At 34.3% G+C, this 18679-nt stretch overlaps 1 protein-coding gene across 1 annotated transcript; it reads right to left on the bottom strand.

The window, feature by feature from the left end:
- Nucleotides 1-408: 408 nt before the first annotated feature.
- On the bottom strand, nucleotides 409-16512 carry LOC110096794 (probable tyrosine-protein phosphatase DSP4). Its single transcript, XM_028698673.1, is given in 6 exon segments — nucleotides 409-698; nucleotide 701; nucleotides 798-841; nucleotides 1056-1113; nucleotides 15954-16047; nucleotides 16153-16512. Coding segments are annotated over 6 exon segments (633 nt in total). The 5' UTR covers nucleotides 16404-16512; the 3' UTR covers nucleotides 409-513.
- Nucleotides 16513-18679: the final 2167 nt, after the last annotated feature.

Here is an 18679-nt window from a genome sequence, read left to right as displayed (position 1 = left end):
CTTGAATTCTACTAATAATATCCCCATCTATTTCACCATCACTCTAAACAATAGACCAAGATATCTAAAATATGTGCTCTTATTAATAGCTTGATCGCCCAAAGTCACAATCACCCCACTAGATTAATTATTACTAAAATAATAATAAATTAAGTTATTTTTCTCATGCAAAAAATAAATAATAAAAAACATATTTTCTATTATAAAAATCAAAATAATATATATATATATATATATATATATATATATATATATATATTATATATTATATATAATATATATATATATATATATATATATATATATATATATATATATATAAAGCTACACTGAAAGAAAAATAACACCCATGAGCTCTCCTAGTATGGCTTCACCAACATCAACTCAAAGCTCACAAAACATGGAAGATAAAAGAAATGAGGAAAAATAATTCATTTCAAGCTTATTTATTTGGTGAATATTACTAATTAGTATCTATCGAAGAGGATGAAAAGTCTTGATTCTTTGGAGAGCTCAATCAATTCTTGAGCATGAGAAAGACATTGGCAGATGCTTCAAGCTTGATATATCAAAAACCTCCATAAATCTCTGATCAGAAACCCTTGTTTTAGCAGCAGCAAAACGTTGATATTCATCAAATACTGATGTAAGACACCATCTCTGCAACTTTCTTAAACATCCTACCAAGCAACCTGTGCATGCTGAAATAAAGAACAAAAATTAAAAAAAAAAAATTTGCTTCAGGCTTTCAGCTTCACTAATAAAGATAATAATTAAAAAAATTAAAAAAAAAATACCTTCCCTCTTTTGCAATGAATTAGCAATGGGAGGTTGCGCACATCTGTAGGCAGAGCAAAAGAGTAACCCATTCAGCAAGACTCAGGCAAATGAAAACAATAGAATTGATAAATTGAAGGTCTGAATATTTCAATCAAAGTTTGATTAGAATGATTTTTAAAATTACCGTATTTATTTTGAGATGACAGTTATATATGACTAATTAATCAATTTTTAGATTGCACTCATCTTTAAGATATCTAAGATTGATTTTGTACCAAGGACGACTTTGAGAGCTTCGCGAATTGTGTCGTCCGGGATGTTCACAAAAGGTTCCTACAATGATGCATTAGATCAAACATCAAGAAAGTAATAATCATTGAGCAAGATGATAATTGCTATGTAAATAGCAAGACATGAAGAAATGAAGCACAGTTAAACGCATGGAGACTTTGAACAAAAATATAAATATAAAACTCAACATCTTTGGTACCTAAAATAATAACCATCACAAATTTTAACAAATTAGATATGACATACAGTGCATTTAGGGAATAAAAAAATCAAGCTTGGATGACTTTAGTGTTGTTCAGCTGTGCTCGTTCAGTAACAAAGCTAAATATTTTTATTGGGGTTTGACAATATATATATATATATATATATATATATATTATATATATATAATATATTATATTATATAATATATATATATATATATATATAAACAAAAATAAGTTGCTATTTAGATGAACACAGTCAAATAAGGTCCTATTCGTGCTTGACTCATTACAAAAACAAACTTATAAAAATAAGTGAAAATTGAGCTAATTATCGAATTGAATGTGACAAAACATGAACAATTTTTTTTTTTGTAACCCTAAGTGCAGTTGGAGAATGCAATCATCCTCAAAATATCAAAAAGCAAGGAATACTTGAAGGCTATTAGGGTTTGCTATGAACTTTCAGCAATAACACCATCAAATGAGAAAAATTTGTTCATAATTACAACTTTAGAAACCACTAGGCTATATATCAGGTTAGTGAAATTATTTTCTGCAATTCCAGAAGCTCAGTGCCGTTGCTTTTAAAAGCAAATCACAAATAGCTGGATACGGCTAATGATCATGACTGCTGCATTCTGGAAGGTGATCTTGATGTTGTTAGTTTTGAAGCTGAAGTCAGACAACTCTTAGCTTGAAGCTGTGTTTGGCGTATAATCAAAAGAAGGAAATGTCAGCGAGCAATCTGAGAGTATTATCATTGAAAAAAAATCCTCCAATAATCAAGTCGGTGAATATAAGAGGTGGCACACTACATAGAACTAGTATGAAAGTCAAAGGACCCACATGTTGACAATATTTAGGAATGGGAATAATGGTTTATTGGATCATCAAAAAGGAAAAAAAAATTAATAGGTGCTCGGAGCGTCGATTACAGAATACTGAACTACAAAACCTTTTAGTGTGCACTCACATTATCTGCAAATAGAATTATGTATATAGCATGCATCTAATAATTTCTCAAAGAACGGAGGAGAACTACAGTATCTAGGGATCCATTGTGGGAGAAAGGGCAGTATTAAAGTATTTAAATTCATAGAGCTCACTTCTAGAGTATGGAATTAAATAGAATAAAACAATTAAACTGAGGTCCTAGTCATAGAATTGTGCAGGGACTACTCAAGAATAGCTGAAAAACTATCTAATCGTTATCTGAAAAGCATGGATATGATTACTACACTCAACTTGTTCTCAAAATTTGTTCTGGACATAAAAAACTAATCCATTGCTGAGATTGGATTAGTCAGAATTGATTGAACCAAGTCAGCAAGTTTGAGCAATCAAACCCAAGCCAAGGTGTGCTTGGACTTTTTAGGCCAAAAAAGAACCATGGAGGCAACAAACTTTTCTTAGATGAAATAATGATGATCATATCATCTAAATGTATCAATGCGATGAGTGTGATAATGGCGATGGTTTTGAGATTCATTCAATATTAAGGAAAAAATAATTCTGCAAAAGAGATATTCTCCCTCAATAATTCCTGGCAAATATGGAATCCATTGTTCCTTGAGTTAAAAATATGAATCTTGCTTATTTAGAAATCAACACTGAGCAAGAAGGGTAGCTTCCATACTAAATTGGAGAGGAGAGATCATCTTGGGAATCTAGTTAAAAAGTCCTAGCATTTTCATTGGGCATGGAAGTTACCAGTCAGATCTACTGAATTCAATTTTTTTAGTGAAAGACACACGATCCTACTAACATACGAACTCTGAGGAAGTGACCTGAGAACATACGAGTGAATGGAGAGGACTGTCCCCTAAGAAGAATTTACAGTACAAGTGCTTAAAATGCCTGGATTTGAAAGACTTCAAAAGATCCAAAATGCTCATCTTCACCAATTATTTATAGAGATCCGAGGGATACAAAAAAGGCTATATAAAAAAAAATCAATGAATCCTAGACACGTGTCGCCTCTCGATTGGCTGAAACCAGAACGACACTGCATAGCCTTGATGATCTGTCCCTTGTCAAGTTCAGGAGTGTCGAGTAGGTATGGGTGAGTGTGTGTGGGTGAGTCCATTAGCGGGCACCAAATTGAAGGTGCCTATGACTAGTAGGTAACCTAAAGTTACCAATAACCTGAGCTTGAGACTTAGATTACTTAGAAAAGGAAGGAGAGTGAGTTGGTGTTTTGTGGAGGATGAGCTCCATAGTCGTTTGATTGCGACGGAGTGAGTTAAAAGCTCAGTGAGTAGGTTCTTTCATGTATTTAAGATTAGTGAGCTTGAATGAAGGCAGCCACCCTATATAAGGTAGAGTAGCTTTGATGATCAATCTTTCCTTCATGAGGCGAGTGGCGAGTCACATGATCTATGAAGACCTTTGATTGCCCCATAAGGAGCGATTTCCCTTTGTGTTTCTTGGCTAGTAGAATTTGATGATCCTTGAGTGAGCTCCTTTATGCGGCTCACTAGGTGTGAGTACCTGTCACAATGCCAACAACCTATGAGATACCAGAAAGGCATACGTGAGTATACATTTAGTTCTCCGATTCACTTACCATTTGATACATAAGCGACAAACATAGTAAGTGAATTAATAACAAGTATTAAATGCAACAACCGAACAATCATATGATAGTAAATGTGAAGTTACTGTCTTGTTTACTATAGATAGCAGCGTAGATTCCTTAATTATAATGATGATGTGATGTCACCTTACTTCGACCCCTCATAAGTAGAGGTTCCATGTTGGAGATCCTGTACTCCTTTGATCATTTGAAAAGCGTAATTAGGACTGACAAATACTATAAAAAATGAATCCTACTGAGTTAGCTTTATTGGGCATAAAATAATTAAAGAAGGCAACCTTTAGCCTGGGAAAAGCTGACAAGTTGAAGAAGAAGGAGAGTAACTCTCCATCGAGTAAGGAGGCTGAGGAAGGTGCACAAACAATACAAGGGTCTATTGAGCCTACCATTGCCCCACCTGCAAAAAGAGTGAAAGCCAAACCTGGGGCGATAAAGGCGACTTGATACCACCGACTGAGGCAACATAGACTAGTGAACCCTCCGTTGCTAGTGGCCATCTGGAGAAAGCTAAGAGACTTGATCTATCCTTATCCTTTGACGACGTCCCTCTTAGTATGAGGTTGACTAGTCAAATTTTCTTTAGCATGACCAGTGGATACGATGTGAACTGAGAAGGTGGTGTCCACTGATGTTGTGGTCTACGTTGTTCTAAGCAATCATTTCTAGTCGATGCTAGTAAGAAGAATAAAAACTATCTTTAGCATTTGCAGCAAGCCTTGCTAAGTGCATGGGTGCCCAATTTTTCAAAGCATTGCCTAAGCTTTTGGATTTTGAAAATATCCTCCATTATTAAATCTAAACAATGAGCAACATAAAGAGTCAAATAAATATGAGGATATTTGTATATCAAAAAATTTCCTTTAATATCATTAGAATTTATGTTAGCACAAAATATTTATTCTTCATATTAAATAATGTGGGTTTGGTTATGACTAACCTATGAAAATATTTTTAACTGCATTATCAGTAACACTTGGATCACATTATGTGGTCCAATAATCTCAATATACTTTCAAAATATTTCAAACATTTTCACAGTATTCTTGGAAAAAGAACTGACATCCATTGACTCTATAAATGTGAAACCTCTTGAACAATTCACAAAAAAAATTATTAAACTTTTCCCATTCCTTGATATTCATCCATCTGCTATTAGAGAACAATCATATCGTACACAATCTTATTGATGACGACATAATAGTTCATGTGTATATTCAGCCTCTTTCTTCAAACAAGTAACTCGTACCTCATGATAACTAGGAGGTTTCATTCCAGGTCCAAACTATCAAAGTGCTCGACTATAATAGAGAAACTGTCATATCTCACTGCATTAAATGGAATATCATCATCATACATTCACCTACAGAAAACTTGAATAGCCATTTCCCTTATTTCCTTTTTAGTTGTATCTATCTCTTTGCTAAATTAACCTTTTCTCCGCTTCACTACATCTTCAAGATTTGGTCTAAGATAAGTATCTAATGGTCCTTTGGGTCTTAATGATTTAAGAATTGATGCTGATGTTGAACTCTGACTAAAAACATTGATATACTTGTCGTTAACATTTTAGATGGATCAACGTCTACAATATCATCATATGTCATGGCATCAAAGTCATCTCCTTCATCAAGGTTGACATTTGAAGCGTCATTAATATGTTCTTTCAGATCCTTCTTCTTTAACATGGATGTCTTAATCTCAGCCTTAACATGCTCGGGGCAATTAGAGCAAGGTCTAGCATTTATGAAACCTCCAACAAGGTGTTAATTGTGGCATGTAATTCCTTCTTTTGTTATTTTGCACACAAAAAATGTCACAGTATTGTTATTGGCTTCATTACTCAATACTGCACATTTCTATGTTGGATCATTTTTTAAAGATTGTATTGAATCTGACATTTTATGATGACCTATAGGCAAGCAAATTCAAAATATAGTTGATATCAATTAAAAAAGTTACTGATGAATGCCAAATTAATTCTTTGAGCATGCTATCTGCTTTTTCAAAGAATCGGGAAGGATACTCATATAAAACCTAGCTCTAAAAAAGAGTATGTTTCAACTTAAAGATCTAAATGGCAATGAGAACCTAATATATGCCTCCAATTACTAGCAAGATCGGATCATTTACCACTAGCAATGCATATTCCATGCTAAACACTTGGCCAAAATTTGATACAAAGATTTGGTGAAATCATTGCCAAATCAAATTATCCTAGATTAAAAATAAAATTAATGACAAAAGAGGCAAGGGATCCATCATGAACATCTAGTTATGGTTGCCAAAGCACTTCAATTGAAAGAATGCTTTAGACGAGGACATGGCATGATCCAATGTTAAGATAACATATTCATGAAAATTAACACCATTGCATGTGAGTTTCAGACATATTAAGAAGCACAATAAAAACACTTATATTAATACAAATGTAACGACACTATTAGTAGCATACATACTGAAGGAACCATCCATACAGTTGAATACACGATATTGATAACCATGCTTGTCAACGACGAATGGCGTAGCACGGCGCAAAGTTCATCGTGAAGCCATGGCGCATAATGCAAGGCGCGATGCGCGCCATTTTGAACACAATGCAAAAATAAAAAATAATTATACAAATTACTAGATGGATCTTATTTTAGAGTATCAATCAAATTGGGTAATAAGACTTGATTAAATATATTAGTGGTCCACCGCCCAAATCATTAAAGTGAGCTTCAAGTTCGTCCAAAATTTCTACTAAAATAAAGTCTAAATAAAGTTTAATAAAACCTAACTAAACTATTTTAATCATATCAAATAATTTTAAAATTAAGTATTACATTATTTTAGAAATTACAATATATATATATACAATTAAAGATCATGTTAAAACTTGGGCTTTATGCTTTGAATCAAAGCAAGATTTACTAAATAGTAATCCATACAATATAAGTGATAAGCACTTACAAATTGAGTTGTCTGCCTTTTGCAAATTCTGCAACCTTGGGATCTAAGATATTTTAGGAAGAAAGAATTATCTATTTTCAGTAACTTATAATTATCGAAAAACAAGGGCATAAATTTGGGTTGCACTTGATTGACTCATGTGTAAAATTTTATATTGCAGATAGAAGATTGCATCTCATATGATTTAGTTACAAAATAATAGCGCAAAAGCTTCCAAGGTAAAGTAGAAGAATTGAAATGCCAAAAAAAATTTCAAATGGCGGACAAAGGGTTCATGTGGCAGCCGCAAATCGTTCGTTCCTTCATGTGCATTGGGCACCAACAAAGGAAAGAGAGGTCGGCGCCGCAGCGGAATCAAAGTAGAGGACGGCAGAATCAGATCAATTTGTTTGTCAGTTCCTTCACGTGCGTGAGGGCTGCACTTCCTTCATTCTTTTGCGTACGTTGGCACCAACAAAGGAAGGAGATGGAGGAAAAATCAGAAGAAGAGGGCGGAAGACTCCGTTCGTTCCATCGTTGTGTGAGGGCCTTCTTTCATTCCTTCACTGCATGAGGGCCTTCGTTCCTTCACCAGATACATGAACTATGAGAGCTAGGGCTTTAGGAACCGTGATGGCTACGGGTTTATTTAGGGTATTATAAAACATAATAAATATTTTAATTATATTTTAAAATTAAATATTATATTATATTATAAATAAAACATATAAATATTAAAAAAAGTTTATAATTATATTAACATTTTTAAAATAAAATAGTGGGCTAGTCTGCACCATGTGCCATGCGCTATTGCACACATGGCATAAATAGTGCGTGTTATTTTAAATATTTGTGTTGCACCATGCCAGTAGCGTCGTGGGTGCACTGCGTCGTGCGCCATGGCGTGCGCTATTTTGCACCACTGACTACCATGCTAGCCGCCTTTATTTTGAATCACAGTTGATCGCTGACCTCGGCATTTATTGTCCCTGTCTTCAGATACTACAGAATGGGGTCTATCCAACCCGCTAAGCGGTTACCCTCCACTCGCATGATTTTAGCCTCTTTGAATATGGTCCTTACAATCATCACTCCTGGTCGCCCATCAAGGTTTCCCTACTTGAACAAGAGATCAACGAATTGATTATTTTGAAGTCTGCTAACTTGCTAATATCTACTTTTAATTTAAAAACTACTTCAATAACTTCTCATTCCTTTATACTCATCATTTATTTAATTCACCAACAATTTGTGAGTTAGGGTGCACTATTAACTGAGTCAGTTCAATTCTTGAAACAAGTCAAAAGACAACGAATAAGCCTTCGAATTTTATTTGATTATTTGCAACCTTGAATTCAATGATGGAAACTTTTGTGACAACAATCTCTATCGAGCTCTTCAAAATAATGCTCGTGCCTATTCCTTGCCCACCTAAAGCTCCATCAATATAGAAAGTCCAATATTGCTGCTAAGTTGTTGCCACTTGCTCGAGGCCCTAAGTGTTGAAGCCAGTGAATGCTTAACCTTAATGGTCGTCCTTGGCATACGCATGAGTTGGAATTCGCTCAATACTGCTGATCATTTCAATAGCCTCCAAGAATGATTAGGTTTAGCAGGTATTACTTTGAGTGGATAGTCAGTAATAACTTGTATTAAATAGGCATAAAAATATGGTTGCAACTAACCAAGGTCACCAATGCCCATGGGAGTTTCTCCATGGTAGGAAACCATTTATATACTCCCTTTAATGTCTTGCTCACATAGTACACTGATCAATGTTTCTTCCCTTCTTCCTTGATGAGTGAACTAAGCTGAAAAAATCCTTACCTGCTCCAACGTATAATAGTAAGTCCTTGCTTGATCTAAGACTTTGGTGTAGAGGCGATGATGAAAGAATAAGCTTCACTTACTAGAAGGCAACCTCAGAATCCTCACTCTAGGTGAACTTATTTGCATTTTTTAGCACTTTGAAGAATGGAGAGCACCTCTCACCTAACTTAGAGATAAAGCGATTAAGACTGGCAACTCACTTAGTAAGTTGCTGCACTTTGTTTTTTGTCATCCTCAATGATGGCATCTCCAAAATGGTCCTCACCTTATCAAGGTTCACTTTGATGCCTTAAGGGGTGAGAAGGAAGCTTAGGAACTTCCTTGAAACTGCACCAAAAGTACACTTTAGTTGATTGAGTCCCATGTTATGCCTTTTAAGAGTGGCGAATTTCTCATTCAAATCTCTAATGTGTTGCTTGGACAACTTACTTTTCACTAACAAGTCATCCACATAAACCTCTATGTTCATTCCCTTCTGGTTTTTGAAGATAAGGTTCATCATTATTTGATAGACCGCCTCTACATTCTTCAAGTCAAAGACATGACCTTGTAACAATAAAGATCTTCTACAGTGATGAAGGCAGTCTTCTCACAATTGCTCTAGATTCTTATTTAGTGGTAACCAAAGAAAGCATCTAAGAATTTCATCACTAAGGCCCACTACCGAGTTCAATAGTGGGTCTATCCTTAGCAGTGGATAGTCATCTTTAAGGTATGTTGAATTGAGATTAGTAAAGTCAACACACAACCTCCACTTATATGTCTCCTTCTGCATTATCATCACATTTCAAATATAATATGGGTAGTGGACCTTCCAAAAGAAGTCTGCCTCAATCAACTCCACACCTCCTGCTTAATTGGCTCGATGAGTATATTTGCAGTCTTCCTTATCTTATGCTTTGTAGATCTTGCCTCCCTCACATTCAGCTTGGTGCAGGCGACTTCTTCACAGATGTCTGGCTTCTTTGATATTGTCCAAGCAAGACATCGACGTATCCCTTTAATGAGTTCTCCCCTATATTCATTATTGAAAGAGGTGCTTATTGTAAGGGTTCTGCCCGACTCGCCTTCCAATGTTGGGACTTGTTTGATTGCTTCCATGGTCTCCAGGCTTGGACCTTGCTCCACACCAAGCTATAGGACTCTTCTAGTGAGGTGACCATCTTGCTCACTAGCCGTAGATAGTAGATATGCGACTTGGTGAGGTCACCCCTCATAGTGATCTCCTTTACCCTAGCCAAAAAGTTGACAGCTATGTGGTAAGTCAACACCTTTGCTTTAAAGGTGTTGAGCAGAGGCCTGCCAAAGATTGCCTTGGTGGGGTCTCTCATTTGGGTAAGACGTCATGCTTTTTGTTGGTCAAGGTTTTCCATGTAAAAAAATATCTCTTTTATTGCATCTACGCCTAAAATTTTAGAGTTAAATTGGAGTGTAAATCTATCATATTCTTTTAGTTCATATTGCATGGGTTGCATAATGAAAATGTAACTTGAAAAAAGACATTGCCCTAAGCCACCATGCTAAATGAAAAGATGTCATTCCTACTGTTCCCCTCATACCAAATAAAGGTTTATTTTGATTTGGGGTCTAGAGTTCCTATGCATGACTCCCATTGCTAATTACTTCTCTTAATTGTAGCAAGGCAGTCTTAGCTATGAAAATATCTTAAATTCAAGTTTAGGCTAAGGTTTAGTTAGGTAAAGAATGTTAGGTGGATGACAATATGCTCAATCAGGAACCATAGTTCCATCATCTCATAATTACCAATGGACTCAACCTATCAATATCAGAAGACTTTAACTTGTAACATCCAAAAAGCATGATTAGAAACCACAAGTTGCCTCATCTCAAGTATCTTAAGCAAACCAAGATTAATGTGAGTTAAAAACATGATTTCAAGATTTATATCTACATGTTCACTATTCCATCTTCAGTAAATGGTTTAGAGGCACACAGCATGTACACCTATTGTTCAGAGGTGTTAAAGACGACCAACAATATCTTAGAGGCATGATATGACCAAAACTTGGCCATGAGTTACAATTTAAAGTGAGAAAACATATCTAGGAAAGATAAAGGTTTGATTGGTTTAGTAAGCAAGCTTGAACTAGCTTGAGGATTTGATAATGTGGAGCCTTGACTTAAGATGCAAGTGATAACAAATATATAAGGAAATAACCAGTCAACTTGGAACCTAGGTTTGATTAACTAGCAAAGAGCTTACAATATTGCATAGCGGTTCAGAGGAACAAAGCTAAAATGGTTCAAAGGTACTAGATATAATCAATGATAGCTCAGAGGCATGACATAACTAATTTAATTTTATGATGGTGAACCTTGGCTGGGGTGATGCCTTAGGAATATTAGGTATGGGTTTATGATTAGGTTTTTGAAGTGATACACTTTTTGTGAAGCTATAATCCATTAAAAAAACAATAACATCAAGCCTTTATGCCACTACATGGGGTTGGCTACATGAATCTTTTTTCTTCATTAAGCCCTATTAAGAGTCAAATTCTTATTTAAATATAATAAAAAGGGCTATTTCTAATACTTTCTAACCAAATCTTTTTAGGTGTACCTCTACCTTTCTTAACATAAGATAGATCTAATGCATCTACTCTCCTAACTGGGTCATCAAAAGATTGGCGTTTTATGTGACTAGATCATCTAAGACGACTCTCTCTAATCTTATCTACCATTGGAGCTTCTTAACTTTTTCACATATATATTCATTAAGCATTTTATCTCTAAGAGTAAAGTCACTCATCCACATGAGCATCCTCATCTCTACACTACTTAATTTTATACATCTCTTTTAGCAACCAACATTCATCACTTTAAAGCATTGCAAGTCTCACCACCATCTTAATCTATAGTTCATATCAATAAAAATACACCAACTGATTCTAATGACTACAAGTAACCAAAAATGATCTACCACATTTATAATATTTTATTAAATATTTAATCACTTTAAGAATTAAAGATCTTCAAAATTAAGATATTATAAAGGAATCTAAGCTAGGGCCAACCAACGATGTTGCAAGAGAGACAATGGGAACATAAGCTAGAAGAAGTGTAGGTTATAGAAGACAATTTGGGTTTCATACCAAGAAGAACCACAATAGATGTGAGTTTTTGTGTTATAGCAATTTAATAAAAATGTATAGAGAGTAGAGAAAGGATCTTCACACAATTTTTATTATCTTTAAAAGGCATATGATCAAGTATTAAGAGAATTGGTTTGGTGTGCATTGAAAAAAGAGATATACATAGAAGTGATGTATGATAAACCATTAACTACTATTATTAGTTATGTAGTGATTAAATATTTAAGTTAAAAATAGGATTATATTCGGAATCATTATTGAATCCACACCTTTTTATGTTAAGTTACGGAGAAGCTTACAAGGAATATTCACAGTTAAATACCTTTAATATAAGCGCTTTGCAGATGACAAAATTCATAAAGTTTATCCCAAAAGTTGGGCTAAGGTTAAAGATGATAGGGATTTAATCATCTTAAATATGCCTAACTTAAAACTTATAAACAAAATTCACTCAGCTTCTTCCCCAACACAAACTTGTTGAAACTAAAAATCAAAGGAAATAATTCAGTGATAGCTTTTTTCCCTTTCTAAATGTTTTGGAGAGGCTAGGACAGTGCTAAAAAAAATTTGCTTATTCCATAATAATAAAATAACAAAATGAAATCCTCTACATTTGTTATACAATTTACAGAAAAAATTAGAAGTGTAATAATTTAATAGAACGAATAAAGAATAATTTGTTTTCCTATATTAATTTCAAGTTGCATTGGACTGAGCCGATTTAAGGTTGAAAATGTTCTGGCCCAATTATGTAAGGTGTTCTGAGGTCCAATATTATTGACCTTCAACTAGGTGAATTGAAGGATTCAACTTTATCATGGTATATATCAGATAACGCGTCCTGTAACGTACCTGGCTAGAATTCGATCTTCTTATTATAATTTTTTATGGAAAGCATTTACTTTAATATAATAGGCATAAACCAAAAAGGCAACAGTATGTAACAATCATTTTGCCAACTGATTAAAACAGACAATGATAATCATATATACATATACATTGGTGTTAGTTTTTTAAGAGAAATAGCCCAAATAGTCCCCTAACTATTTGTATGCAGCCAATTTAATCTTATAGTATCACATTTATCCAATTTAGTCCTTTGACTATACAAAATTAATCCCAAACAATCCTATTAATTTTGTATGTTTAAATTAGTTTGGAAATAAAAACTTAAAAGAAAATTAATCCCAAACAATCCTATACAAAATTAATCCCAAACTAAATTAAGATCAATTTTGTATGATTGAGGGCCCAATTTGGGATAATTTTTAGAGCCCCATTATGTCAATTTCTACCTTAGATACCATTTCAAATTAATTTTGTATAGTTGAGGGACTAAATTGGAGAAATGTGATAATTTTTTATTAAATAGATCCTATATTAATATTTGGAAAACTATTTTAAGTTTTTCATTAGGTATTAGTAGAAATGGTTTGCTATTAGTAGAACAAAGGCTTAGAATGCGATAGTTATCTTAGTTGATATTTAAATTAGTGACAATGAATAAATGGTATTGGAATTTTTTGTGATACTTAATTATAATGTCTTTGATATCTTTGATTCCCAATGCAAGGAAAAAGAGATAAATGAGGATAAATCTGAGTTCTTCAATTGAAGAAGTCTCCAGATTCTAAATGCTGAGAGAATATCTATACGTATTAAAAAAAATTATAAAACCATAATAACACAAACTAATTTATGTGAATTTTTTTTTTCGGAAACATAAAAATAACAATTAAGTTGAGTGCAATAATACTCAAAATCTAAGATGGATGGGAAAATATTATAATAATAATAAAGTACAGAAGTTTAAATGCTTAATGTTGGAGAGTATATGGGAATAAAAACTTTCAAAAATAAGTTTACAGAAAATTGATTAAATTGGTTTTGGACATGTACAAGAGCAAAAGTTGTACGAATAAGGGAAGCGGAATTAAATCAATGAGAAAGAAAGAGCAATTAAAAAGAGTGGGACAAAAGGTATAGTTAGAAATTGTGCAAAGTAGTTGTTGAGGTCAAGCTCATGAAAAATAGAATTAGATCTGATTTGTCACGCAAACGAAAAACAAAAGGCAATTGAGTAAAATTAAAGTAAAAGTTAATGGAAAAAAAAAAGCATAGAACAAGGGTAACATGACAAGATGTTGGGCAGAAAGATCTGCATAAACTAACCTAAACATCTCGTGTAATACTACATGCAAATGAATGGAAAGAGAGGGTTTATAAATACAACATTGAATAGTTGGGATAATGCTCCTAATGATAATGATGATGATGGTGATAATGATGATAAAGATGAATTAGAAGAAGCAACACAATCAGAACCCCAACTGTCATTTACCATAATTAGATATTGATTCTTAAACACCTTTGTGTTAGCAATAAGCACTGACAAGAACAAAATAGTGTTTACATATTGTCATTTGTAAAATGCTACGATGCAAAGGATACAACTAAAGGACACATGTGATAATGTAAAAAAGGTAACTTACATGCCGTCAAAAGATAAAAGAGATAAAAAGCACACAAAATTTATAAGCCTGGCAATCCACTTAATGCCTGTGTCGAATATTAAAAAAGTGAATGGACAAAACCATTGTTGCTTTAAATTTAGTGAACTTTGGATGAAAAAAACATGAAATACGACAGGATTTTGTGGATGATAAAGCAGGATTTCAAAAGGAAAAATATGGATAAAATCATCTTAAGAAAAATATATCTGCTATTATAAATTATAGACATTCTAGAAAATAATTTTGCGTGTTCTCACTTGAAATAGAACGCTAATACTAGTATGCTAATTGGTGATCAACAGACCTAGCTAATTGAAAGATGTGGAGTAAGAATAGGTATGGCTGCTCTTAAAGTAGAACTTTAAAATTGTTTCACAAGATAGGCTTACACCATATCAATGCAGGTGAAGTAGAAGTAATTCAAACATAAGCTGCATAAACTTTCTATAAGCAAATCCCTTTTTACTTTAACATTCCTGAGAAACATTGAATAATCTAGCTCCCTTGAAAACAAGGCTTCTGTTTACACTTTTCCCCCAACATTTTCAATATACTAAATAGGGATATTCCATTTTTTTCTTTATGAAGTCCAAATAAGTTATAAACTACATTTTCTTTGGTGAAATCCCTAGGAGAAGGTTGCGCAATACCCACCAGCCGCCGGAGGAGTCCGAGCTCGTGGTTGTCTTCTTTTCTTTCTCCCCTTATCCTCCATAACCCGCCACTTCTCCTATTTTTTTCTTTGTTTACCCCTTCCTCCCCACTCTTCCTAAACCTAGCCTTCAAACCCACATATTGCCGCCCACAATTCTTCCACCACCCAAAACCAGCCAGCCTCCCCAAAACTCCCTAACCGCCGGCTTCCCCTAGGGCTTCCCTAGCTGCCGGCCTCGCCTCTATTTGACTCCATGAATTTGAATTTCAAAATTCAGATTTCCATTAATTACTTTCCTAAAATAACTTCTTGTTAATTTGAAAATTTTTTGAATTTGAATTTAAATAATATTTGAAATCAAAAGCTTCCCCAAATTAATAAACCCCTGGTAGGAAACCCCCTTCAATTCTCCCTCAAGCTGAATTTAATTGGATCTAATTCCAATTACTCATACATCGAACCTAGACACACCCTCTCCTCTCCTTCTTTGGCCGCCCCATCCTCTCTCTCCCTTAATCAAATCTTTCCACTAAAGCTCCCTCAATCAAACCCCAATTAATTCCCCTACATGGCCGGCCCCTACCTCTCTCCTATCCCATTAATTTTCCTAAGCTTGTGTTTACCGCTCTTTATGTTTTATTTCATTATATAAATCACCATAAAGATGTAATTAACTTGCTCTTAATCATTAAGCGTGCAGAATCCTTATCTAAATCGTAATCTCATATATGTCTTGCATCAACTATATTGCCTTAATTAATCCCATATATCCATACAGCAGAATAAAAAACAAGATGAGTATCATCATGCGCCTTTCACAAGAAAAGGCTGGTTCGGTATTCTAATCTCACAGCTATGAACTCAGAATAAGAATTCCCCTTATAAAAGGTACTAATATCTTAAAGCACTTAATACCAGCAACCATAAATCATATCTGAGCAACGCTAATTAAGTTATCAAAAGTAACATAAAGAATTCATCATAAAGAACCATCCCCAATGTCACAATTCATCCTATTAACGACTTAACCAACAATACCTTGCCTCCTTCAATCCCAAACTGGAACAATCTGATTCCATTCGACCTCAGGAACTCCCAATTCGCCTCTGGATACGGCTCAGGACACAAGCATCTGAAAATCCCCCAAATAAACAAACAAACAAAACCCAAAACCAATTAAAACAATTAAATCGAACAATGCCCACTCGATTCCAAGAGCAAACCACCAGCCACTTACAGAACGCTGCGGAGCTTGAGTGTCTGCAAGAAGCTGAAATTGGCGACGTCCGGGAATCCCGAGCGGAATAAGCCGTTGTCCACCATCGCAAAGTTAAGCGGCGGCACGAAGAGATCCTCGCCGCCCTCCCTCGCCGGTCCGAAAATCATCGGAGGCGAATAGCAAGACTTGTCGATGACCTCATCATCGTCTTCGTCATCGTACTCCTCCATCTCCGGCGACGTCTCCTGCTTTCCAGTCTCCAACTTCATCGGAATATTCCCGAACCTCGAAGAATCTTATCGAGATATTCGACTAAAAGCGAAGCAGAAAGAGGGTATCGGGTTTCACATTAAAAGGGTCCGAATCCGAACGTTTGTAACGGCTGCGAAGCTTGACCAAAGAATAAGGGAAGGTTCAAAGAATATTCTCCATAGAACTCAGTACATTTTCAATAAAATAAATATTATGCGTTAGTTTTTAAATTGTGAAAATAAACGCACGTAGCTTTGAAATATAATCTATTTATAAAAAATTGTCATTTTATTTATTTCTTAATTATCAAACTTCTCTATTTAAGTGTGCCACAACTAAATAGTAGAAAATTTGACAAAATTAAACAATAAGAGTGGGGCACATCATATTTAGCTAAATGGTTTTAAAATAGAGAGAAATAGTTATTAATTTAATAAATAAAAAAATTAGAACGTTATAATTATTCTTTAAAAAAATTAAAATCTTATTATGAGATGAGGATCAAATTTTGGTAGCTTGATTAAAAAAATCAAAATTTTAATGATTCTTGTTGGGATTAACTAATATGTTGATATATATATATATATATATATATATATATATATATATATCATCAAAAAACCCCCCCCTCTCTCTGGTTAGCACGTGGGACATCTAAGCTTAGTTAGACAACCTAATTCATAGAAATCAAGTTTCAACATATGTGACTATGCGAAATTATTTCTTGCGTATATGATGCACCGCTGCATGTAAATTTACATCAAGTGCATGTTTCAGCCCCTCTTGAGGTATAATTGAGTTGGGAAAACTTCAATGTGCTATTTCTATAATCAAAATGGCTTCATTGATCGGACAGTTTGGAGAGAGCAATCAAGTGATTCTAGAATGCTATATTTTCTCCATAATTGGTTATAAGCCTAATGTTGGTATCTAGTCTTTGGCAATATTCATCTATCCTTTATAGGCATTCTTGTGATGAAAGATAGGAGATTTTTCATATGATTAAAATATGAGTTGCACATGGATCTAAAGGATAGTCTGCGCTCCCTATTGGCTTGAAAGCAATTTTCATGGATATTAGAAAAGGTGAAGTGCTGCAGTTGAACCTTCTGTATCATCTTATGCAATTAAATGCTGAGGATGAGAATAAAATGAATTGAGCATGTTTAGTTCCAAAGAAATCATGGTTGAATGATGGATTCCTCTTGTTTATTCTTCACAATTTTGGTTTCCCTTTCACTAGGTTGAAATTTAATATATAAAAAAACATTCAGTTAGTGTGATTGGACAAGACAATTTATGAATGGGTGTCATGAGATTGCAAGTTAAGACTAGGACACTCTTTGTTAAGTCTTTTTGCCACTCTTCAATAATGATGATAGTTGATTTTAGCTTTTGACAAATTGATCTATATAGTTTTGTCATCTTGAAATGAGATCCTAGTTGAATTCATCTACATAAAACTATTGTGTGAAATATTAATGGGTTGTTTAGAAAGATTGAGCTTCTTTGCCAAAATTTCATCATCATGCTTGCGTAGAATCTCAAACCTCACTTATTTGGGTTATGAGGAGATTGTTTGTTATAAGTTATTGACGGATTCTTGACGTCCCTTCCATATTCTCCCCTTGAATCTCATTTTCCTCCCCCTACTTGCTCCAAATCTCCCATGAAAGGCCCAGTAATTGGAAATGGTTCGTTGAAAGTCTACTAGTGGTCCTTTTTTTTTCACTTTTGAAGCAATTGCTTTAGCCTTTAATAAAAAAAAAAGTGGTTTGAAATTAAAGTTGGAAAAATGAATAATATGCCTTCAAGTTTGAAATTTCTACACCCCCCCCCCTCTCTTGGTAGCCGTGGACATAAAGCTTAGGTCTAACAACCTAATTCATAGAAATCAAGTTTCAACATATGTGATATGCGGAATATTCTTTGTTATATTGAATTGCACCGGTGCATGTAATACCAAGTCAAGTGGTTATGTGCCTACTCCTTCAGCCCTCTTGACGTATTCACATCTCGTCTCTGTTGTGAATATAGCCTAGCGATGTAAAGATAAACCTTTTCTATATTCACATAATCTAAGCGATTAGCATCATTAATATGCAATGTTGTGCCAGAGTGAGAATCTCACGTCAATTCAGAGACACACTTTTATATTTCTTAAAGCTAAACATTTCAAAAGTTCCGGAAAAATAACTCCACTTATGACTTTCCTAACACCATATATTATTCTCCTAATATGCTCTCTTCCATGAGATTTAGCAATAGCGTTGAAGAAATGAGATTCTAAGGG

The sequence above is a fragment of the Dendrobium catenatum genome, unplaced genomic scaffold (genome assembly GCF_001605985.2).
Source record: "Dendrobium catenatum unplaced genomic scaffold, ASM160598v2 fragScaff_scaffold_1118, whole genome shotgun sequence".
In the NCBI taxonomy this organism is placed as follows: Eukaryota; Viridiplantae; Streptophyta; class Magnoliopsida; order Asparagales; family Orchidaceae; genus Dendrobium; species Dendrobium catenatum.
This window is presented reverse-complemented; position numbering and strand designations above follow the sequence as displayed.